Genomic DNA, 26153 nt, shown 5'->3' on the forward strand with positions numbered 1-26153 from the left:
TAATAATAATAAATGAGTTGGTTTTCACCAGTTGTGGGAAAACCCGTCTGGAGCTTAAACGTTAAAGAACCAACTAGAAGAACTATGGTTTGACAGGCAGGACTGGTGTGTTGAAACGTGTCCCACGCCGTTGTGTTGCGTAGAAAATCGCATATTATACATAAAAACAAACGAGAGGGTCAGACAATTAAACATGTATCTGTTTTTTTGTGCACAGAAGTAATGACTCGTGGTTTACTCAGCGAGTCAAGGTTTACAATTACTGGCTTCGACTGTATGATCATATTCAGCTTGAAAGCAAATGTCTGTGTTGATCTCAATACGATCGTGTTGATGCTGTTGTACCAGATGGTCAAAGAGATGATGTTATCATGAGGCGTTATGCTTGACGACCCCCGCTAGCCTACGCATTGATTTCTTTTCTGTCCGCGGAACCGTTTGGACAACCACTGTCACTGTCCTCAGATCAGTTCGCTTGACTCCAGAGGGTGTGTCGGTGATGTGTGTTATCCTTTCGACAAACCCCCCTTTTCCTCTCTGTATGTACATTTCTAGGTAGTAGGATGTCTTGTTGAACCCTATAAGAGAGCACTGTGGACAAATAAATGTTATAAACACCCGGGAGCATGCTCGTGTGTAACATGCCTTCTCTTGAGCCCAATAAAGTTATCTTTATTTGTTCCCTCACCGACATTGGAGGTTCATTTATTAAAATAGAAAGGTGAATTTCCACTGTTGGGTGTGTCAGCGAAGTGACGTGGAGGTCCAGTAGCTCAGTGGCTCCACATCATCAAAAACACTCATCGATCAAGAGTCAGTTGATGCGGCTATAGAAGTAAAAGATATTAAAGGTTTTGTTTCATTGGCACCTCTTTTTTTTCTAAACACACACGACCAGACAAGTGGCATGAAAACAGACACAATGAAAGATGCATTAAAAAGGAGTTGGCATCAAAACAAATGTAACACTTAATAATAAAAATAAAAAAAACATAGAAAATCTATAAGAATGCAGAGGAAAAAGTAAACACAATAAAATATAAGTTAAAAACAAACAAGCAGATAAAAACGGCAGTATTTTGAACTTGATTCTATTTAACAGGGAGCCAATGAAGGGAGGCAAGAAACGGAGTGATATGGGACTATTTAAGATTTAAATTTTTTTTTATTATGTCTGTTAGTATAATATTGCTCATCATCAAGTTGCTTGTAACTTTTCAGCTTTTATTAGGACAAATCTGCCCTGTGTGGCTGCCACATAAGCTCCGCCCCTTCTCTAGCTGTTAAGATCTCAGCTGTCACTGTCAGTAAACCAGTATCTGCCAGCTACTCTCCCGGACAGCCGTTCAGTTATCCCGATACCTCATATGTAAAATAAATGCAGCAGATCAGATCCAGACGGAACATAAATTGACTGAAGGAATATCTGACAATGTGAACCTTTTATGGCTTGGATTAGACAACACATACTTGTGTGGAGCACTTCTTGGCACACCTTCTTGTCAGACCTCAAGTCAAATCACACTTTATTTATAAAGCACATTTCATACCAGGGCATAACAATGTGCTTTACAGAGAAATACAATCGAAGAAAATATATAAAATGTCTGCGCAACCATAAGAACAGTCAGTGCAGAATAAATAGATCTCACAGCATACAGAACACACACACACACACACACACACACACACACACACACACACACACACACACACAGAAGTCAATGCAGAGTATTTACTTTGACTCAAGCACTTCTCACGGTAAATTTCCATGTCATGTCTTTAACATCTTTACCCAGAAGTTATTTTTGTAATCTCGGGCTGCACTTTATCTTTGTTACTTTACATACAGTATATTACCTCTACATGGTAAATTGTCCCTGTTGACGTGATATAAGTTTTATAGCCCAAATGAATTTGACTAATTGTCAGACTATTCATTATTGCCATCACAACTAAAGTAAATAGCAATAGTTCAATGTAACCTTTCCTCAGTAAGATGGGTGTCCATGCCTATGACATTTTCTTCACTGTGGCTCGTGCAGGCTCTTTGGGAGTGGAGAAGATGCTGGAACAGCCATCAGTGTATGGCGATAGCTTGAAGTTTATCCCTCTTGTGGCGGTGGAGCTGGCCTCAGATGCCAAGGAGGAAGCCATTGCGTGGCTACTAAATAGGATCAGAGACAAACAGCGGAATGGAGGTATGACCACAATGAACTATTTGCCTTCTCACATTGGGCTTATATGCAAGCAGTCCCAAATCTGACATAAGCAACAGAATGTTGCCCATGAACAACAGTTATACACTGTTTTTATTTAAAGGAAACAAGTTAGATTCTCCTTTGAAACAAAGAAAGTCAACCAAGTTCCCTTTGCATAGGTTTCTATTTGAAAACATGACTAACTTAGATCTAAACTTCAATGTGGTTTCAGCTCCTGTACAGATGCATATTGAATTCATAAGCACACATTTGCTGTGGGCGTCTATATTTTCCAGAACAGAGGCAATGGAAGACATTTAGCTCAGAAGTGGGGACTACCGGGACAGAATTACCGATTTCTGACTTCCAATGAAATGCAGTATCAGTTTATTGGTGGTGGAAGAGGCGACACCTTTGCCAATGTAGTTGTAGTTGCTATAGCTGCCTTTAGTGTTCCATATTTACTGGTTGCTCCTTTAAGAATAGAAGAATCCATCATACAGTCCACTGTAATGGGTGTAATGCACTTGATTGTGGAGATATCCTGTGTACCCAATGCTGCCACCGCCATCCTGAAGCCACAAGAGGCAGTTATCATGGTGCATTTTGATTCATTAGTCAGGACACTGAGGAGAGCCATCACACTCACCACTGTAACTGACATGGAAAAGTAGGATTGCGGTTATTATCATCTCGAAGAAAACTGCATCTCCGTTTTCATATACAAGACTTTGCAGCTAAAACGGCCTAGATTTCTCACTCCTTACAATAGGAGCCACTTGAAAAGGGCTCTTCCAGCTGGCTGACAGCCGAATTGCAACCAGCTTCCAATCAACTTCCAGTCGACCACCAGGCGCCTCCCAGTCGGCTGCCATTCGGCTGGAACCCCCCCCCCCCTTCTCATGTGTCCTGACAGGGCGTGTTTAATTTCAACTGTAAACACAGCCATTTATAAAATTTCAGCGTGTCACCATGAGATGGCGCTAACTTTAGGAAAACACAATCACATTCCGAAAGAGATTTCAGATTTTCACTCCTACACTCCTCCCACCCTAACCCATTACCTGAGATATTGTCCTTTGAATCCTGACCAGAGGTCATCTTTCAAAGTTCAATTTATTTTTTGTCATATGAATAAGGACCAGTCTTAATGCTTTATTTTAATCTACATGTTGCACAGCTTTTTAATTTCAAAATGGGAGCTGTTTTTTATTTTTTTTTAATTTAAATTTTTTTCAATAGCTTTGTAATGAGAGCGCTCAAACTAGGTTTATGTTATTATAGTTTCAAGTTTATTGTCAAATACTTGATAACAATGCAAGCATCATTACCAGTAATGAGATTCTTAGTCTCAGAGCTGACTCAACTTTACATAATATGTAAAATAAGGGTATAATAGTGAGTAAAATAAAACAGTATTTAAAAACAGAATTTAAAGAGTATTTAAACAGTTCATTTTTAAACAAAATGTAAAAATCTAAAATGGAAAGTAGTAGTGTAGTATAAGTAATATAAAAGTATTTACCTAAAGGAAAGATAAAATAAAGTGCAGACAATAATGACAGTAGGTCAACTGGAGAGTGGACATCTTAAATAGTCGTGGGCCTAATATACTATATATATATATATATACACACACACACACACACACACACACACTGCTCACAAAAAGTTCGGGATATTCGGCTTTCGGGGGAAATTTATGGAAAATGTAAAAAGTTCACGCTACAGTGATATTATATCATGGAAGTAGGGCATTTAAGTAGAAGCATGCAATGGTGATTTCCTCATCTCAAACAATTTATTGAAACAAAAGCCAACAACAGTGGTGGGTTTACCACAACAAAAAATGTCAATGTCTCAATAACTTGTCATGTGCCCTTGAGCATCAATTACAGCTTGACAACGACGTCTCATGCTGTTCACAAGTCGACTTATTGTCTGCTGAGGCCTGGCACCCCACTCTTCTTGAAGGGCGGCCCTCAGGTCATTGAGGTTCTGGCGGACAGAGTTACAAGCCTCTACACGGCGACTCAGCTGATCCCATAGGTTTTCTATGGGATTCAGGTCTGGAGAAAGTGCAGGCCCCTCCATTTGAGGTGCCCCAGTCTCCAGCAGCCGTTCCCTAATGATGCCACCTCCATGAGCTGGAGCATTGTCGTCCATGAAGATGAAATTAGGCCTGTGTTGTTCATGCAGGGGCACAATGACTGGATTAATGATGATATTCAGGTAGTATGGGCTTGTCACTGTACCATTCACCAAGTGTAGGGCAGTTCTGTATTGACTAGACACACCTGCCCACTCTGTACCACCACCACCACCAAAGGCCCATAATTTCTGCTCAACGTGAATCAGCTTTCATCAGAGAGCAGCACTGAGGCCCACTGGTCACTCATCCAGCGTAAATGCTCCCTGGCCCGTGCAAGACGATGATGCCTGTGCCTGGTGTGTGGTCAGGTACCCTTGCAGGTCGTCTAGCACGTAGACCATGCTGATGTAAACGGTTTTGAATGGTCTGACCTGACACTTGGGTGCCTCTCACCTCCCTTAAATGTGCCTGGAGTTGAGTGGCATTCATCATCCGGTTCCGCAGGGCACTGTTCACAATGAAGCGGTCATCAGTGTGGGATGTGGCCAAAGGACGTCCACTTCTAAGCCTTTCTGTGACTCTTCCAGTCTCTGTATCTCTGTTGCAACCTGCTGATGACACTCGGTGACACTCTAAGCTCAGTGGCCACTTCCCTCTGACAACATCCTGTTTGAAGCCTCGCAATGGCGAGGTAGTGTTAGTCAGTTAATCAATTGTTAGTTGTCCTCTTGGTCTCATGATGTCAAAATGTGAACAGCATGATGAAGAGGACTGTTTAAATACCAATTCTAATTGAACCAGGAAATGTATTGGTCGATTCATGGATCAAAAACCTGTCGTGAATTTTGCCGTTCAGCTCCTTGTTAGAGAACAGCAAGTTGTGCAAAAAGTACTGAAACATTGAACAGTTGGACATGTGCATTCAAAAGTTTAGAGAAGGTCAAATTAAGTTCACCTGTAAAGGTTATAGTGCATTTTAGGTTCATCCTGAAATTTCACCCGAAAGCCGAATTTCCCTAACTTTTTGTGAGTAGTGCAGTCCTCTGCAATCTGCTACATATATATATATATATGTGTGTGTGTGTATATATACATGTGTATATATATATATATATATATATACTTTTAAGAGGTAAAAAAATAAAAGTTAGGCAGTACTTGATAAATTAAAGTGACTAGTTTTGAATTTTTACAAGCTTCTTTTTTAAGTGTGGGGATTTTTAGGTTCTAGTCTTCAGCCTTTTGAATCCAAAATGAGGGGTTTTGAACTATCAAATTTTTATTTTACTTAAAATAATTGTGAAATATCACAACAAATTTCTGCACTTGAGCCTCTCTGTCAGAGAAACGGTCCCCCCGATCTAAGAGATTGATTTTCCAATTTCCAAAAAAAACAATGGCACAATAAAATGGTAAAAATCAATCAATAAAAATAAATCAAATAAAATCAACACCAGGGATATAATAATAATTTATAAAAACGTTAAAGAGACTCAACAGTATATGGGTCCTTCTGAACACTCAAGATTGCTTAACTGTTGATACAGTTTAAACTCCATGGTTTACTTCACAGATCAGTTGCCAACTATTAAGTAAATCGGCATATCATATTAAATTGAAAATTTGATTCCCCTTTACAGAGAGGAATTTTCACCTCTCAGTGAGAAAGGGGTGGATTGCTCCATTGGAATCCCTAGACCCTCTTTATATTCTGCTCCCAGGCGCTGAGCTGCAGGTCGAGCCACTGAGTCCCGGAGCGTCAGGATCGGAAAAGGACAGAGATGAGGACAACCCCAACATGTACCTGGTGGGCGCCTCCTGGCAGAGGCTGCTCTCAGGGGCAGAGGACGTGGGCCTCTTCAAGGAGTTCATTGACGGCTCCATGAGGGGCTTCACCTGCTCCAACAAACACAACTTCAAAGCCTTTAACGGTAACATCAAGGGGGGAGATCTGCATGGAGACCACTTGAGATAGAGTGCGGTAGATGGGGTGGCTTTTATTATGGTTCTTCAGAGTGAAAACATCGCTCTTCAAAAAATATCTATTGATTTATAGTTCAAAAATGGTTGAAAATGTTGGATTTTCAGACGGTAAATAATAAAATGCAGCTGCTATGCAATCTGCTGACGAAGGCTTAAACAAGTGTGGAATCATCAAATTACTGTTGACTGTTACTCAGTCATTGCTCTTGTATTCAATAATTAAAAAATGTCCAGCGCTTGACTTCTCATATTATAACGGGGATAAAAGAGAGCGAGGGGAGCACTCGCAATGTTGTTCCAAACACATTGACACTTTGTAACCACAAATATCCTTCACATTTTATGTTAAAATGGTGAAACCAAATCATTCATGTATGCACATCCATTCATCCCCGTTTAACAAGCGTTCTCAGAGCTTTTGCCTTTTCCACGGGTCCATGGTCTGCCCCTCACAGGGGACGGGGATGGCTTCCTCAGCATGGCTGAGTGTCAGTACATCGTAAAACATGAACTGGATACGCTCCGGGCCAAGGATGAGACTCATGTACCAGGATACACCCAGGCCAAGCTCTACCCAGGGAAATCCATCGGTGAGTCTCTTATTTCGGACCAACTGACGGTCTAACTGTCTTATTAACTGTCTGTCACTCAGCCTTTGAGCCTGCCTCGCTTCATTTCTGCGGCTCTGTTTGACTCTTTCTTTTGGTGAACAGTACAGCACCTGTAAATCAAACAGTGACAGCCTTGGCTTTAGCAATTATAATGACCAATTAAAACGTATTGTTTTTTTTGTAATCGACTGCTGTGAATACGTCACCCAACAAATTCTACTTTGCAAGATGTCATTATGAGCGAAGAACAGTGAAGTTGGCTTGTCATTGCGTTTCATTTAGGTTACATCTTCATGTACATATAAGTCCGATTTTACAAAATGCGCCCATAGTTTTTCAGTTGTTTAGTGTTTTTCAATGAAGTAGATGAATGAGATGCATGGGAACAGTTTGAACATATACGTCTTTCTCTCTCTCTCTCTCTCTCTCTCTCTCTCTCTCTCTCTCTCTCTCACTTTGCGGCTACAATATGGAAACAATAAATATGCAAATTAGGTGAATTATTCCTAGAGCCAGATAGGGATGTAATGAACTTGCGGGGGGGGGCCCTCTATTCAGCGTTGGCAGTTGACAAATTGTCAGAGCACAATGTAATCATTGGCGACAAATGATGCACTCCAGAAATGACAGATGAATTGATAGTGTGCTTGTATTTAGGCTGTCCCTGTTAGACAATGGCGGTTATTGTCGCAGACAATGCAGCGCACTCAATCGGCGTACCCTAGCCATTGTCTGAACGTCCTTTTTTTGTTTGTTTGTTTGTTTGTTTGTTTTTTCCGGAAATTAAGTTGTGTGCTGACTTTTGCCAGGAAAGACAAATGAGCTTGAGAAAGAGTTAGCTTGTTTGGAAATAAATCCCCACGGCTTCTGTGTTCTTTTTCGCAGTTCGCCGCCTGCAATCCAAGGGGATTTTGGTGCAGGTGTTCCCCCTCCACGAGAACGAAGAACTCAAAAGACTTTCCTTCTCCTGGTTCCAAAAAATCAAGCTCTCCTACCAGCCACTCGGTATTTTTTGAGGGACATGCAAATACATGCACTTCAGAACCCTTTCCTTGTTTTGAATTATTTCCTAGATTTGAAATAAAACAAAACAAAAAACCTTTGACTTTACAGGTGGCGGAGAACGGCAAAGGCTAACATCCATTTATTGGCCCATAGGAAGATGATAGTCCTGGTGTTTAGCAGAGTGCAGCTTCAGCCTTCCTTTCTTGTCTCCCTTGTCCAGATGACATCAGACATTACTACGGCGAGGGCCTGGCGCTCTACTTTGGATTCTTGGAGTATTTTACGTTGGCTCTGGTACCCATGGCTCTCATCGGGGTGCCGTACTATCTGTTTGATTGGGAGGATTACGACAAATATGTAGTCTTTGCCGTCTTCAACTTGGTCTGGTGCACTGTGATCTTGGAGGTAGGGAGGTCTGTCCGTAGGAAACCTTTTATGCCAAGCGGCTTTCCGTCGGAACTGGCTGTTCTTGCTGTACCATGTTTACTGCCATGTAATTGCATTCTGGGAGACATTTACCACTACTAAAGTTGCAGGCCGGGAGCTGCTTTCAGTGAATTCGATTTTGCAGTGTTTGAAGCACGTCGGGAACCATTTAGCGCAAAAGCAGCTTCCTATTACAAGCCAATGAGCTTCCACTCTGTTCGTTGCATGTCAAAGAACAATGAAATGGCTCGAAAAAAAAGCAAAAGTACCACGTTGTTATTTCTACTTAAGTGAAAGTAAATAAGTATTTACTTTTAAATGTACTTGTAGAAGTACTTGTTATATCCCGTGCCCTGATATAAGCTTATAACACACCATAAAGTACATACTGTACCATTTTTTTTCTTGCAGATTAGCCCTTGTGGATATCCTGATTATAATTTTAATATATCCAACTTGGAATTAGCAATTTATCTCAATCAGAACTTGATTGAAAATCTAGTCCCTGCTTCTTGCTTTTGATATATACAGTGTATATATACATTTTATATATATATACACATATATACGTGTGTGTGTGTGTGTGTGTGTGTGTGTGTGTGTATATATATATATATATATATATATATATATATATATATATATATATATATATATATATATATATTTGTCTCTGAATATAAGTAAATACTGATGCTTAAGTATCATAACTAGTAACTTAGTACTTGTACTTTTCTACTTTTCACCACTTTTGTTATTGCATATACTACTAGTAGAGCAGTGTACTAGTAACTAGTAACCAGTAACCAGTAGTAGTAGTAACCTAATACTAGTAACCTTTATTTTTATAACTCATTTACAAAGTAGAATAGTAAAATAATGAAATAAATTAAAAACAAGGTGCACCAGCTGCCTCCATCCCAGCAACATTCCGTCAATTCCCTTGACAGTCACAAAGTTTTTATACTTTGCACCAGTTCTCTCTTTACCAATCTAGATGAATATCTTACATATGTCTGACTGTAAACAAACACACAAACAGACAAACAAACAAACAAACAAACAATCAAATCATGAATCAATTATTCTACCCATACACCTGCTCCACAGGTGTGGAAGCGGCACAGCGCCTCCCTGGCGTACAGCTGGGGCACACTGAGCAGGAAGAAAGCCTTCGAGGAGCCGCGGCCGGGCTTCCATGGCGTCCTTGGCTTCAACCCTGTGACGGGACGAGAGGAGCCCCTCTACCCAAACTCCAAGCGCCTGCTTCGCATCTACCTGGTCTCCGTGCCCTTCACCGTGCTCTGCCTCTACCTGTCGCTCTACGTTATGATGGTCTACTTTGCCATGGAGGGTTGGGCCATGGCCGCCCATGAGGTGGAGCCCACCTTCTGGACGGGCATCCTGCTGTTCATCCCAAGCATCATTTATGCCGTGGTGATCGAAGTCTTGAACCTCATCTACAGATACGCCGCCGAGTTTCTCACCGGCTGGGGTGAGCAGCAGGGGAAGTCACAGGGTGGGGGCGTTGAGATTACCGTTGTGTTTTATTTCTCAAAATGTTTTCTTTGTTATGTTTTTCCTCTCTGTTTTTTGATTTAGAGAATCACCGGCTAGAGTCTTCATATCAAAATCACTTGGTCCTTAAAGTGCTGGTTGTGAGTATGCATGACCTTCTGTTGTCTGTTCACATTCTGGAATGAGCCCAATGCAACTGCCTGGGTGTCAGCGCAGATGTTCTTCCTCAGACTCATCATCGTCCTCATCATTGTCTTGTGTCCTTCCTCCCCAGTTCAACTTCTTTAACTGCTTCGCCTCGCTGTTCTACATCGCCTTTGTGATGCAAGACATGGCACTACTCCGACAGGTCGGCCTCATTCCCTTTCTTTTTGGGATGCACTGATTGTGAAAATCTGGGCTGATACCGATGTTTAAAATAACATTCTGAACGATAGCCCATGCTGATACCAATGTTTTACATGTTTGTGTTTGTATATTTTCTCTAAAAAGCTTTTGTTGGTAAGAAAGATGTATTTGCAGTACTTCCGACAAGATCTGTTAAAAGTTTAATTTACGAACTCACTCGCTCAGCCCTACGTCACACATTTGGTTGCTCTGATTGGTTGTCTATCCAATTGCATCTAGGCCCATCACAAATTTCGTTGGACAATATATTGTGCAAGAAATAATTGTGATAAAGTATATTATTGTCATTTTAAGACCATTGTTTGCCACTGATATACTAATGATATAATAGCATAATAATGCAAGTACACCCTTCCAAATAGCAATGAACTTTTAATTCATAAGAACATTCAGACATTGTTATGTGACGTGACATTGCAATATCCTAAATAAATTAATAAAATGGACTCATGGGCTAGAGTAACATGTTATCTTCACCCTGGGGTGGGTGTGCGTGCGTGCGTGCGTGCGTGCGTGCGTGCGTGCGTGCGTGCGTGCGTGCGTGCGTGCGTGCGTGCGTGCGTGCGTGCGTGCGTGCGTGCGTGCGTGCGTGCGTGCGTGCGTGCGTGCGCTGCCTGAGCCTCACAATGAAACTCTGACAGAGAGCCGATGAGAGGACAGAAGCAACATGTCCAGAAATTACAGCAAAATGTGTGTCAGCATATATTTTTTTTCCCCGTTCATTCGGGAAAAATCATTTGTAAAATGGTTTAGTGGTTTGCACTATATGTATTTGTGAATTGTGACACATAATTCCTTCCATAATGCGTTTTTATTAACTTTGAAGCGTAGAACATTTCGACTACCTTACGTCATTTAGCTGGCACTTTTGTACAAAGCTATTTCTAAATATATTTTTCCATAAGTTCAAATATAAGTAGAGGAGGTATGGATGTAAAAAACAGATTGATCTTGATCATATATTCCCACGTGACTTGAAGGCAGCACCAGTACAGTGGCAGCCGTGTCCACCGTGGATTGTAGCATGGATAAAACTCAGCTCGGGACTGTGATCATGGTCACTGTGAAAACCTCTAAAGATTAGGAGGAGATTGCGATTTCGGAGGATTCTTCTGTCGCCAAGATACCGTTTAGGTTTTGTCACGTTAATACTTGGAATAGCGGTGCCACTCCCCAGCGCTGTGAACAAACATTTATTTATTTATTAATATTAATCTCTTTATCCCTCTGTCTTTTTAATCTCTATGTCTGTATTTCTTTCCTCTTTACTTTCCTGGCTTACTTCTTTCTACTCCCCCTGCTCTCTCCCCTTCCTTCTTCACCCTAAGTATGCCAGGTCTTGACTCATCTCTTGCCCCATCTCTTGCCCCCTGTTTCCTCCGCTCTCCCTTCTTCCAGAGTCTGGCCACACTGCTCATCACAAGTCAGGTCCTGAACCAGATCATGGAGGCCTTCCTGCCTTACTGGCTCCAGAGGAGACGTAATAAGAAGATGATCCGCAGAGTCCAGAAGAGGAGAACCCTGGGGGAGAGGGAGCTGCCCCTGGCTGAGCAGGTCAGGCTGGAGGCCGACATGAGCACCTACCTGGTGGGTAAACACTGCTTTCCACATTCTTGAATTAAACTATGTATAAGGAGCTTGTATTGGTATACGTAATGTTGTGGTCTTGCTATTACATTAGAGGGCTTATTACATTAGCTTGAGATAGTAGAGACACAAGTAAGAACAATGTTTTATCACATGCATACTCCTAGTATATAGTACTCCCCACCACAATTGAAATTAAATGAGTGCCACCCTCTACCTTTTTAGATTTTTGGTTTTGCATTTTGCAAATTAAAATTTTGCTCTGTGTGGGCTTGTTGTCTTGGATAATCATTTGTGCTAAACTCAGTCATTTATAAAAAAATGTGACCCACCACGTCTCAACCCGGCGTATTACGCAGCGTTGTACTGGCTGTGTGAAAAACATCATAAATTCCTTTTTTGGTCCAAAATTAGATAGATTATGGCAGATTTATGTTCCTCAAGTGGTTTTCTATTTCTCAAACCTTTTTTCAAGTTTGATTTCTAAATATAAAATTGATATTAAAAAGTCGAGGCTAGGTGCTCCATCAACAAGTTGTTGAACAAATGGCAATCTTACAGTTCCCTTTGGTGTAATTGGTAGGGAGGACCCTGTCATTTGCATTCTGGGAATTGCTGTCCCCTGGTGAAAGGGTCTCATGTGCACGATCTGAAATGTGCTACTTTCTTAAAAACTATCATTGTTACAAAACAATAAAGGCAGAAAATGGGAATGGGAATTACAGTATAATAGTCATGCTGGTATAGTGAGCATTGATTTAAAATTAAATTAAAATTAAAATTTAAAGATAAATGTATATTATTTCACAAAAAAACCCACATTCAACATGATCTCATTGAAGTACAGTTTCTCGGTGACTCTCTCCCGATCACCCCCTCTCCATGTGTTATGCGCAGAAAATTATATTAACTAGCATACGAGTTGTGCCCTATTCCCACAATGTTTTTAGTTGTTTTATTTGGAGAGCCGGACACGGACGCGGACATTTCACACTAAAAATATATTTATGATTCCCCTTATTTATAATTCCTCATTGAAATGTTATACCGGTACATTTTGTTAGCTTCTATTTGTTTTATCATTTTATTGTAATACATACTGAAAGTCAAAAAAGAAAAAACGACTGCTTGACTTGAAGAATCTCAGTCGACTGACGAGTTTCTGACTCGTCGACTTTCAGGGGGCAGCCCTACCCTAAAGTATGCAGGGATCACAAATGTATGGTAGTGACTCTGCATTCAATGTATATAATGCAGAGACTGCCGTAGAAAACATTTAAATAGCTCAAGCATGCAAAAAATTTAATAAATACTGGAGGTAGCCTTCAAAGATTAGCTAAAGGTGAGATTGCATGGTTGACGAATAACCCGGTGCTAGCTTCAAACACCTTCAAACACAAAGTAAAGAGGCCTTTAAGAAGAGTGCTCCAAAGTATAAGTAAAAGTAGTTCTCCAAATCAAAGCTTCGGTAAGATTAATAAAGTCTTAAATCTAACAATTACTTAAATTTAAATTTTTTTTTTTAAGTAAAGGGCTTTTATGTGTCCCAATTGTTACTATTTTAACATCGGGGCAAGTGGATTTTTAGAATCAGGTGCTAAAGGGAGGAAGTTAAAGTCCCCGTAAAGCGAAAGCATGGGGATGCAGAGTGGAGCGGGAATCTCGGGCGGGAATTGTGCCCTGATCGCTCCGTCTCCATGTTAGTACACAATTTGCGCCCCTGTCTTCCTCTCACTCTGCATTTTTCCCTTGGGTGCTCGACCTTCTCGGTGGGTGCTCGGGCTTGGAAGCACCCACGGGATCGGCGCCAAGACTTTGCATGAGTTCATGGTCTCCCTGAAGACGCCTTTTACTCCAGGTGTTTATTCCCAAAACAGCGTTTTATCCCAAACTGGACAGTTAGCTTAACTTATTTCACCACTGATGCTCCGATTCCGACCTGATGTTTATATAGTGTTAGGTGAGGCGCCATGCCAAGTATGACCGCTCCACACCATGAGTCATGATGTTGAGTATGTATGTATAATGTGTGCTCTCCTTTCTCCGCAGGGTACCTTCGACGACTACCTGGAGCTGTTCCTGCTGTTCGGTTACGTCAGCCTGTTCTCGTGCGTCTACCCGCTGGCCGCTGTGCTGGTGGTTCTCAACAATGTCACCGAGGTTTACTCAGACGCCTTCAAGTTGTGTTGTGTTTTCAAGCGGCCCTTCTCCGATCCTGCCGCCAACATCGGGGTCTGGCAGGTGAGAGACGCCTCTCCGGGGGGGTTTATTTTATTTTCCATGAGAAGTTCCATCGATTGTCCAAAGTTTTGCATCTCCTCCCGTCTCCCAGCTCGCCTTTGAGGCCATGAGTGTAATCGCAGTGGTGACCAACTGTGCGCTGATCGGCATGTCCCCACAATTCAAGGCGTACTTCCCCGAGTCTGACACGCAGCTCATCCTGTGGATGGCGGCTATCGAGGTATCGTTGGACTCTGATAAAACACAACACTGCATGACTATTCTCTCTGCAAAGATCTCTCTGCTAGAATGATCTGGTATATACAGCAGATGGCGCCAAAGAGTCACGTTGCAAACTCTGCAGAAGTTTTGGTGTGATGTGTAAATGTGTCTCAGCCTGCGGGAGTGCATATGCGTGTAGTGACTTGTTGTCAGGTGTGTGTGGACTTGTATTCCCATAGTGTCTAGTACATCTGTATGAGCGAAAAAGCTTGACGTAGACAAGTGTACTGTATGTGTGTGTGTTCACATAAGGGAAGGATGTAGGGAGGTCCTTTTCAGCCTTTAATACACCTCCTATCAGCCCATGCATTTACACACTCTCAAAATAACCACGGGGAGAGGGAAATGGCAGGGCTGGGGGGAACAGGAAGTTTGTTTTTTGTGCCTTTCCTTTGTGCTCTGCAAGTGCCAAAGCGGGTCACATTACCTCAACACCAAAAAAATTGGAGAGCACGACTGCAGCAAACGATTTGAAGAATTTGTTCCAACTAATTGCTCTATTGACTTTTGGAATAATGTATGTTTGTTGAATCTTGGGTTTTTGCAAAGCCGTCAAATTACAGCCAGAGCAGCCGATGTAAATTGCTGCAATTTTCAAGTCGATAAAAGCACACACACATTGAAAACTACTAGAAAATCATCGAGTCGTCTCATCTTCTGTGTTTGATTACAGCGACCCTCTGTTCTCCTTCAATGTGCTCAGCATTAGAGATGTTCCAATACCATTTTTCCTTCCTGATACCAATTCCGACACCTGAACTGGCCGATACCGAGTACTGCAAATAAATGAAAATAATAATTGCTATCATTGTTGTATGGCCAGGCTCAGAATAAACCTTTTGTAAAACATGAACAGATACATATTGAGAATGAATGCCATAGAACTTTCTTTTATTATCTAGATGAACAGTCAGTCATAACATAAATACATAATACAACATAAATAAATACATCTAGGAATAAATAACAATTCCTTGGATAAAGTGCAGCCACAATTTAGTAAAATAAGACATTTAAATAGTACAGCACAGCATAAATGAGCTATCATTGTTACATCTGGCACTGTTGCGACAGCGCAGTGTTCCGTTATGTTAAAGTTTGCGACAGTGTAGAGTCTGTTTTACGTGACTGGTTTTCTGTTGTAAACTGTGTTGATTAAATGGTGTAAGCTCTGACTACGGTTGTGGCTACACTCTCCGTTATTCAACATAACAATCATCACCTGATAAATAATGTGATATCGGATCGGTGCATAGACTCGCATGCTCGCCGATACCCAATTCAGCATTTTAGGATGTATCGGAGGCATTTCAGATTCTGGTATAGGTATCGGAACAACTCAACTCTCACTCTAACTCTACAACATACCTCTTGTCACTTGAACTCAAACAGGACATTTATCTATCGATTGAAAGCCCTTCACTAGACTTTAGAGTTCTATTTAAGCTATCATTCTTTTCCCTGGTAACAAATGGTTCAATGTCTTTGAGGCAGACAAAAGCTTTTCTGTTCCCAAGGCTAGAGAGTGCAGTCAACGAGGCCATTGTGGTCACATCCTCTTCACGTCGGGAGGGAATACCTTTTCATTTTCTTTCAGGGGTCACCAGTTTTAACATTAGGTTACATCATTTAGAGGCTTTCATCCAAAGCAACTTAGAAGATGAAGAAGAATCTTTATTCATCACACGACACACCACACTACAACACATGCGTATACACACACACACACACACACACACACACACACACACACACACACACACATGCACATGCTTTTTGGGTGGTGGCCGGTGAAATTTGGCCTCTGCATTTCTCCCATCCTGGCTTGTCCTTCCTCCGGGGGGGTAGCCAGGAGCAGTGGGCAGCATTCGTCGACGCGCCCGGGGATCTGCTTCCAAATGTCCATCGCTGGTCAGACGATGGTACGACTAATGTCAAATTTACGACAAGTAAATTTGACATTAGTCGTACTCGAATCACAGTCATCGGCAGCAAAGCCTCCAATAGGAGATATGACTTTCTCCTATTGAAGGCTTTGCTGCCTTATTATGACAATGGCTCTTATGAAATAAGCTCTGCATGTGTCTGTTGTGCATCTGATCAAAGTGCATGCGTTTGTGTGTGCCTGCCTGCGTGCGTGTGTGTGCCTTAGCTAATCAAATAGAATACCAATATGCCAACATGAGGAGTGGAGATGGAAAACAGGGAGATAGTTCTGGAAAGCGAGATAGGAGTTGGACTGAGAGAATCAGACAGAGGAAGAGAGAGACTGCAGAAACCACTGTGAGCCACCCCACTGATGAAGCATTTTTGATTTCAAGGAATATGATTTCAGCTTCAACTATTGACTTACTTGGCTTAAATGGCAGGCAGGGGGACCCTAACACCGACCCTAAAGAAATACAGTATATAAGATTTTTGTGTTGGGTAGATCAGTTTTTTTCAAATGGGCCTACTCCTGTACCACTAGGGGTACTGCAGGGGGTACTCTGAAAAAAAAAAAAAGGGTTTAAAAAAGAAATCACAGACATATATGATGCACATACAGTACATAATTTATGTAACTTTTTTTTTCTACCCAATGCCAGTGATGGGGGTACTCAGCTGGAAAAAGATCTTACACTACTGAAAAAAACAAGTTTGAGAACCACTGAGGTAGATTCCACGGAAAGTCCCAGAATTCCAGAATTCCATTCTCCAACATTTCTTCACAATCGTTTTTTTCACTGAACACCGTCATATTTGTATGATTTTTTTCATTCTTGCTGGGAAAGGCAGACCCCACCACCATCAATAGAAATATAAAGGCATTATAAGCAGCACATGCATAAGTCAAATGTATTGAATGGTTGTTTCTTAAAAAATCCCAACTAAAAAATTTTAAAAGTATCAAAGATGATATGTTTTAACAAAATAATCTCACAGATTATCACTTTAAAGCTCTGCCAAGCACTCAGAAGTATGCAGCTGAAAATGCATAACTTATAAAGTTTATAATTGTTACTGTGATTTATTTTTCCATTTCATAAATTACCGATGTTTAATTGTTCGCCCTGCTTTGCAAACAAACCTCCTGTTTGCATTGTCTTGCCGTCTTTCAACCACTCCTTCTATTCAGGCAGCAAGACTGATGAGTTTACTCAGGGGCCCCCAGCCACACCTGCAGACATACACACACATTGTTTATTAACGCTGCATATAATGTATTATCATTTTGACAGCCCATCTTATCTAAAGATGTTAACGGGGTGAGTGCATGCCGTTGTTTTTTTATCATGCATCCCCCCAAATCCCAGTGGAAATAGAACTGTATTTTTCTTGGAATGCCACGTGTAAAAAATAGATTATACATAATTCTCTTTTTTTAATGCAGGCAATCTTGTTCAAGCGCATATACTGGTTTACGATTAATGAAGAATTCCTCTCTGTATTTATTGCTTGTTTTGCAAATCGATAAATGATTCACTTTAGACAATGTTGGCTCTACAGTAACTACAGACAAAACAGAAGCCATTTAATAGTTAAAATGAAAGGCAGAGTTTGTCGGTAATTATGTGGACATCTACTAAGTGCTGCTTTTTTAGCTGATCCAAACACTTTTTTCCCTGTTCCGACCATCTTGAATCCTACAATCCGGTGAATGCATGATGATACATTAATAAATTAGTCTTCTGCGCCACAATGCATTGCACTGCTGCCTCACAGCAAGAAGGTCCTGGGTTTGATTCCCACCTGGGGCGCTGTTGGCACCGTGCTCCGGCGGGTTATCTCCCAAAAAGGAGCCTTTCTGTGTGGAGTTTGCATGTTCTCCCGGTGCTCACATGGGGTTTCCTCCACCTCACGTCAGTAAGGACCCCCCCCAAAAACATGCACCCATCATCGTCTGACCAGCGATGGACACTTACCAATTGGTCCCCGGGCGCGTCCACGTATGCTGCCCACTGCTCCTGGCTGTGCCCCCGGAGGAAGGACAAGCCAGGATGGGTCAAATGCAGAGGATCCATTTCACCGGCCACCATCAAAGCATGTGCATGTGTGTGTGTGCAAGCATGTGTTGTAGTGTGGTGTGTTGCGTGACGAATAAAGACTGTTTCTTCTTCTTCTTCTTCTTCTACAAGAATAATTTTGTGACTCAATGAGTCTTACGAACCCTGCGTTTGTAATGGTGTACTACATACTACATGTGCGTACCATCATCCAGCATGCTTTTATTGAGGAGGGAGCGGAGTCGACTAATAATCTGAAGATTGCTGGTTCGATCCCCGGCTCCCCCTGATAGTATGCTGCCAAGAGAAGTGTGCTTGAGCAAGAGATTTAGGCTGCATTCCATTTGAACTGGGAAGTTGAGTCGAGTTCCCAGTCAGAAATTTCAACGGGAACGCTCCCTGAAGTCGGATTTCAGACTCGGAAAGTCGGAAGACCCTCACAAACCCTTACCTCAAAATCCAAGATGGCTGCGCCGTGGATCAACAATAAGTGAAAGCTGTAGTATCACGGCTGTGATGTTGACAAGTTTTTTATTTTTTGTATTAAGTCTATTTGGACGTGTGCATATTCAACCACCCCCAGAGGAGCGCTCCATTCCCCGGTCCCATATTTGTTCTGTTGTTGTCTGTATTCCAAAAGAGCGAGCACAACAAAGGTTTTCCTGCAGGTGTCTATCTTGGTTTTCCAATTTGTTGTCCTGGAACGCAGTCAAATTGGGTGTGACGTCATTCCCAGCTCCGACTTCCTAGGTAAATGGAATGCAGTATTAACCCCTTAACTGCTCCTGATGAGCCTTGCATGGCTGCATCCATCAGTGTATGAATAAGTTGTTAGTCGCTTTGGACAAAAGCGTCTGCTAAATGAAGTAATTTAATTTAAATAGTAGCAAGTATGCCATTTCAGACACAGATTAAGTGTACAAACCTTTATTACATTTTTAGTTTTTTTTATATTTTTAGCTTAGAAGCTGTAGAAATGAACTGCATGGGTATAAAATGTTGAATTGAACATCACAAAATCTTTCATACAGTGTCCAATTTCAACAGTAATAAGTTTCTCCCTTCAGACTCTGAACGTGAAATTAATCTTCTCTCTTTTCACTCAATCTTCAATGCCTCACGTAACCTTATTTATGCAGTCAAAGTAAACCCACAAAGGGCAGCGTCAGAGTTTCTGACACCACCCTCAGATAACAGGTTGAGGGGGGTGGGAAAGTAATTGAAGTCGGACCCTCCCAACCCCTGCCTCGCACCGTGTGTTGACAGTGGCACCAGAAAGTTAATTATCATAAAGAAATAATTTAAAAAAAGACAAAATAAAACTCCTTTGTATGTTGCTTGTGACCATGGAGGTGGGTGTACGGGGCAGTCGCGCTTCTCCATCATTTTCCAGATGCCATGCTATGATACCTGGGTAATTACTGTGGTATCTAATGGGGGCTCGCATGCACTGCTGAGCAGTAACCAGGCAACCGGCCAGCCTCCGCACAGACACGGAAAGCACCAGAGATGTTTTTCGCTGGAGTCACAGGTCCGTCTATGTTTATTTAATTTTTTGTTAATCTACGCCGGCTGAAGCAAATCACCGCTTTCTAAAGGAGTGTTCCTATATGAAAGGGAATGATACCCGCATCCTAATTGAATGGCTTTATGGAACTGTTATCTATGAGCTGTACGGTATCTCATGGGAAGCAGTTTGTAGAGGACAGCAACACAGCATAGAAGATGAATGAGGTATTTTTTACTGCATTTGGAGTTATCAGTGTTTCTTTGTTATGGGTGCAATGGTGTCTCAGTCAGTTGGTGAAAGTTAAATGACCTTGACCTCCGCCATTCTAACTCGTATCACGACTGACCGTGAACGACGTTCCCCGGCCATCCAGGCTTTCCTACTTGGGCCGTGATTAAACTCTGCGCACGAGACGTCCGTGGCCGAGCAGCCAACTGCATGCGGGCACGGGCGCGGGGTGAGAGATTAGAATGCAAAAGTGTGACGAAAATCAATCGAGCATTCACAACAGCGAAAAAAACGCCGGTAATGCTGCCGAGGCTGGAGAGGAGTTGTAGCGAGAAACTGTGTTTGTGAGTAGGTTAACTTTGGATCACTGCCTCTCTACAATCACTAAATAAAATAGACCACATTATATTTTTCACTACATAGAGAAGAAGATACGATGTGTATTTCTGGGCTGAAAATATTGTGAGAATTGTGTTTAAGTGATAATAATAATAATAATAATAATAATAATAATAATAATGATATCATGCATAAAGAGATCTGATTTGCTGCGTCAGGGACTAAAATAATGCCAATTTTCTGACAGCTGAGGAAAAAAAAGAAAAATAGTGATCCGCTATCATGAGACAGAAAATCGTGACAGAAACTTGGTTGGCTACCGATGAATCTACCTTTGGGAGATGGGCCCCAGGGAAATTAACATAAATAACAAGCGCAATAATGACATCCAGCATCAAGTAATTCATCAGTCTGTATTCAAGCCATCTATTGTAACTGTGTCTAAATGCCCCCGTTTACAGGCTCATATATTAACAAATAAAGTACTGCATGTCCGAGTGGTTACATTTTAGGAGGTAATAGAAAAAATATTGTTGCTTTAAAATCAAGGCATAGATGAATTGAATTTGCTTTCAATCTGCTTTCCTCCAACAGCACTCAGTTGATTATTTGATCAGAACAACTCATATTCAGGGTAAATAAGTAACTGTTAATTCTACACGTCGGATAAAGTTCTTTCTGGAGATGCACCCTGAATGGGTTGCCAGTCTATTCCAGGGTGCACACAAACGCCAGTCACACCGAGGGATAAATTTGAGTTTCTAATCACCCAAACCTTCATATGTCAGACCGACATCTGAGACAACATTTCAACCCAGGTCTCTGGAGCTGTTGACTTTAACCATGATTTGAATGAGCTCAAATGATCTTCAGCACATGCATGTTGTGACTCGTACGTGTCTGTCACTTTCTCTGAGGTTATTTTCAGGGGCCATCCGGAGAGCAATTCCATTATGCTAGCTTCCACTCAATCAAATTAGCATGCAGCCAGTAGCAACAGAAAAAGTAAAACAGTTCTGGGTTCACCATTAACATGACATGGCGTAGCAAGGCCTATCCTCGCCTAACATACACCGCGTTCCAAATTATGCAAATTGGATTTAAGTGTCATAAACATTACATTTTTTGTTTTTCAATTAAACTCATGGATGGTATTGTGTCTCAGGGCTCTTTGGATCACTGAAATCAATCTCAGACACCTGTGATAATTAGTTTGCCGGGTGAGCCCAATTAAAGGAAAACTACTTAAGAAGGACGTTCCACATTATTAAGCAGGCCACAGGTTTCAAGCAGTATGGGTAAGAAGTAAGAAAAAGGATCTCTCTGCTGCCGAAAAGCGTCAAATAGTGCAATGCCTTGGACAAGGTATGAAAACATTAGATATTTCATGAAAACTTAAGCGGGATCATCGTACTGTGAAGACATTTGTGGCTGATTCAGAGCACAGACGGGTTCGTGCAGATAAAGGCATCATGAGGAAGGTTTCTGCCAGATAATTCATCGGATTAAGAGAGCAGCTGCTAAAATGCCATCACAAAGCAGCAAACAGGTATTTGAAGCTGCTGGTGCCTCTGGAGTCCCGCAAACCTCAAGGTGTAGGATCCTCCAGAGGCTTGCAGTTGTGCATAAACCTACTATTGGGCCACCCCTAACCAATGCTCACAAGCAGAAACGGTTGCAGTGAAATACATGAAGACTAATTTTCAAACAGTCTTGTTTTCTGATGAGTGCCATGCAACCCTGGATGGTCCAGATGGATGCAGAAGTGGATGGTTGGTGTGTGGCCACCATGTCCCAACAAGGCTGCACGTCAGCAAGGAGGTGGTGGAGTCATGTTTTGGACCGGAATCATGGGGAGAGAGCTGGTAGGCCCCTTTAGGGTCCCTGAAGGTGTGAAAATGACCTCGGCAAAGTATATAGAATTTCTGACTGACCACTTTCTTCCATGGTACAAAAAGAAGAACCGTGCCTTCTGTAGCAAAATCATCTTCATGCACGACAATGCACCATCTCATGCTGCAAAGAATACCTCTGTGTCATTGGCTGCTATGGGCATAAAAGGAGAGAAACTCATGCTGTGGCCCCCATCCTCCCCTGACCTCAACCCTATTGAGAACCTTTGGAGCATCCTCAAGCAAAACATCTATGAGGGTGGGAGGCAGTTTGCATCAAAACAGCAGCTCTGGGAGGCTGTTTTGACATCCTGCAAAGAAATTCAAGCAGAAACTCTCCAAAAACTCACAAGTTCAATGGATGCAAGAATTGTGAAGGTGATATCAAAGAAGGGTCCCACGTTAACATGTAACTTGGCCTGTTAAGATGTTTTTGATTGAACTAGCTTTTGATTTCAGTAAATATGACCTCCTAATGCTGCAAATTCAACAAATGACCATTATCAGTTCTTTACAACCTATAAACTGTTTTGGAACTCTGTTGTGCCTAATAATTTGGAACAGTGCATTTTGAGTTATTTATTTTTGAAAAAAATACTGTTATCATTGGGAGGTTTGTTTAATAACATTCAAATTATTCCCTAATGGTTGATGACTTGAAAATTAAACTGACTGTCATTTGCATCGAATATTTAGGAAAATCAGATAAAAATATCATTTGCATAATAATTTGGAACGCAGTGTAGTTTAGCGTAGCATAGCATTGTGTCTCTGTCTTTGTGTTCTGGTCAGGTTAATCTTCTCACCTTACTGCCTGCTAAGATGACCGCCTGATGACAGTATACATTCTAGCGTTTTTATTTTCTGTTGGGCAGAAAGACTAGCAGTAGGGGTAGGCCGATCATGTGATAGCCGTAAACGGATTTGTATCCATAAAATACACCCCAATAGTCATGATCGGATGGTCAGAATTTGAAAAAAACTGAGGTTGCCTAAAAAGTTAGTAAAAGAGCTAACAAAAAAAAATGGTAGAGATTGTGAATAGTAATGGGAAGACGTGTGTATAGGTCTAATGTTAGGCTATTAGCAGCTGGTGAACTCAATGGTGCACAAGCAGGCTAGTGTTTTCTAGCTAATACTTACAATTGGCTAGTAGTGTCAATGCTGCTGCTTGGTTTAGCTTTTGTTTACTGTCTCGATGCCACCCGCGAGCACTTCCAGTCGGCGTAGCCAGATTGGTAGCCTTCGGTGTCTTGGCAATCTCTGGAATGAGCTTGAGATCGCCAAAAAAGTTGTCAATATTGCAAGATCCGATGCCCAAAAGTTCTTGTCGGCTGTACGATGTGTACGCAAGACTGTTCTGAGTGAACAGACTTGAAACAAATAGGCAGATAACTACTAATTTGCAGAATTTTGAGAGAGGCTGAGCCTTGCATCGTACCCGTGCCGCCACCTTCCCCCTGAGGCTTTGGGGCGGGACTATGGGTGGGAGGGACAGTATGTGCAGTTCTCCTACCACGTGAGCTTGATCACGTCACGGCACGTATTTGTCATTGACGGACAGCAGATTTACCCAATGAGACCAAATGAAAGAAACATGTAATTTCTCCGGATATAAACTCAAAATGATTGATTGTCAATCGTAATCTGACAGAACACAATTTCCGTAATGGATAGTCGTTTCATCCGATCAATATACCCACCCCTAACAAACGCATAGACTTGTTCTAAAATTTTGCATCATTCTCTTCGATTTAACTCTCATGCAAACTGCTAATGGCAGTTTTCCACACCAATTTTGGTTGAAGCAAAATGTTACCACATTGCTTTGTAGTGGTCAAGCTGAACCAACTGTTGAAGTGTCTCCACTTTAGATAGATAGATAGATAGATAGATAGATACTGTAGAAACAGGGTGCTTTATTCATCCCCAGAGGGAAATTGAGGACAGTAGACTTATCAAAAACTTTTGTCATTCTGACTACGCTTTAAACCTCTAGGAGCAGGTTCATGATTATGAGCCTTCATGTAGGAGGGGCAATTGTTCTGGTTCTAAGTCAGGAGGCTCCGCCCCTTAGGGGCTACGCTCCTACTGGTATACATCCAACCCTGCGTAGCGGAACTACTGGAATTCATCACATGCACTCGCTTTAGCCAATCAGGATGGAGCATCATAGCCTATATGAACCCTGGGAGCAGTGTTACCAGGGCCGCAGTTTTCCTGTGGAATTGGGCTATTTTTGAAGTGTTGCCACGGGTTGAGTAGACCTATTTTGCATGCAAATCACTTGAATAATAGGTATGAATAAAAAGAAAAATAATTAAAAATGGCGCTGAGGATGATGTATGGAAGGGTATTGAACGAAAAAGTATGGACCCCCCACTTGGATTTCCACAGGTTTTGATTAGCCATTACGCTGGTTTTGTCAAACAGACCTGGCAATCCTGCCCGGAAGTGCCCCTCGTCCTCTTCTCCGATTTAGCAACGACTGATATGCATGAGCACTCACCGTATTTTCAAGTTTCAAGTCCAAGTTCAAGATCACCATCGTGGGGTATTACTGTGTCTTGAATTGGCTGTTCTTCCAACAATGGCCACCTGTTTTTGTGAGCGGCTGACACTAGCAGGTGACGCCCATGTGGGTCGGCCGAAGTGAGTTTTTTACAAACCTTGTGTCGACGGGCCAAACCACTGTGGAGATGAGGGCGCTGTCACCGCCCCACACCACCGTTAGGGAGGACGATGAACCCCTCATCGTAGACGGGGGGACATCTTTTCCCAGCCTCCTTCTCCTTCACCTCCCTTCAAGCCCAGCGGCGAGCGGCTCGATGAGGACCATGCCTCCATCGCATCGGCGCACACCGTCTCAAGGAAACTACAGATCCAGTCCTACCGGGGCGGATTTCTTCGGCCTCCTCGCCTCCGCTGCGGCTCGCCTGGAGATCCCTATGCCCTCACCACCATTGGCCACAGATTTGGACCTGATGGTGGGTGGGATGCCACTCGTCAGGAGCGACGCCGTAACCGTTGGTTATTCATGGATCCCCATCACGCTTGCTGAATTGGTTTCAGAGGACGGGGGGGGGGGGCACTTCCAGGGCTCAAATAGGCTCTGCTGCTCCATCCTGATTGGCTGAAGTGAGTGAACATGATGAATTTCAGTAGTTACACTACGCCGGGTTGGATATATACCAACAGGAGCCCCTAACGGGCTACTCCTCCTCCACAGAACTGTGGTGCCAAAGCTACAAGTAACTCTGGTTACTCTGGGATAGTCCTGAGCTTCAGTTGGTTTCCCAAGTCCTGGGGAATCTTTGAAATATGCAATGTCCCTGTTTTAACAGTTTATAAAACACCCTGGTTTATTAATACAGGTACTCCTCACTTAAGGACCTACCTGTTTAACGACCGTTCAGACTTACGACCAGCTCTCTGACCAGTCTGTATCGCACACTGCGTACACTACCACGAGGTGCGCACTGTGTTCGCGGCGTCTCAGCGTCAAGCATCTCATTGCGCATCACCCTTTATACAGTATACTATATACAGTACACTATATATACTATATATTCTATATACACTATACAGTGGGGCAAAAAAGTATTTAGTCAGCCACCAATTGTGCAAGTTCTCCCACTTAAAAAGATGAGAGAGGCCTGTTATTTTCATCATAGGTAAACCTCAACTATGAGAGACAAAATGAGAAAAAAAATCCAGAAAATCACATTGTCTGATTTTTAAAGAATTTATTTGCAAATTATGGTGGAAAATAAGTATTTGGTCAATAACAAAAGTTCATCTCAATACTTTGTTATATACCCTTTGTTTGCAATGACAGAGGTCAAACGTTTTCTTTAAGTCTTCA

General features: G+C 42.0%; 1 protein-coding gene across 1 annotated transcript in view; it reads left to right on the top strand.

Moving 5' to 3' along the window:
- Window positions 1–26153, top strand: part of ano10a (anoctamin 10a) — a 43496-nt gene that overhangs the window by 236 nt on the left and 17107 nt on the right. The window contains exons 2-12 of the mRNA XM_080006027.1: window positions 2046–2201; window positions 6015–6224; window positions 6732–6866; window positions 7773–7892; window positions 8113–8297; window positions 9429–9813; window positions 9921–9976; window positions 10111–10185; window positions 11643–11831; window positions 13881–14072; window positions 14164–14292. Coding sequence (XP_079862153.1) covers window positions 2066–2201; window positions 6015–6224; window positions 6732–6866; window positions 7773–7892; window positions 8113–8297; window positions 9429–9813; window positions 9921–9976; window positions 10111–10185; window positions 11643–11831; window positions 13881–14072; window positions 14164–14292 — 1812 coding nt within the window. The 5' untranslated portion in view covers window positions 2046–2065. The remainder of the gene's footprint in view (window positions 1–2045; window positions 2202–6014; window positions 6225–6731; window positions 6867–7772; window positions 7893–8112; window positions 8298–9428; window positions 9814–9920; window positions 9977–10110; window positions 10186–11642; window positions 11832–13880; window positions 14073–14163; window positions 14293–26153) is intronic.

The sequence above is a fragment of the Zeus faber genome (assembly GCF_960531495.2).
Source record: "Zeus faber genome assembly, chromosome: 8".
Classification (NCBI taxonomy): Eukaryota; Metazoa; Chordata; class Actinopteri; order Zeiformes; family Zeidae; genus Zeus; species Zeus faber.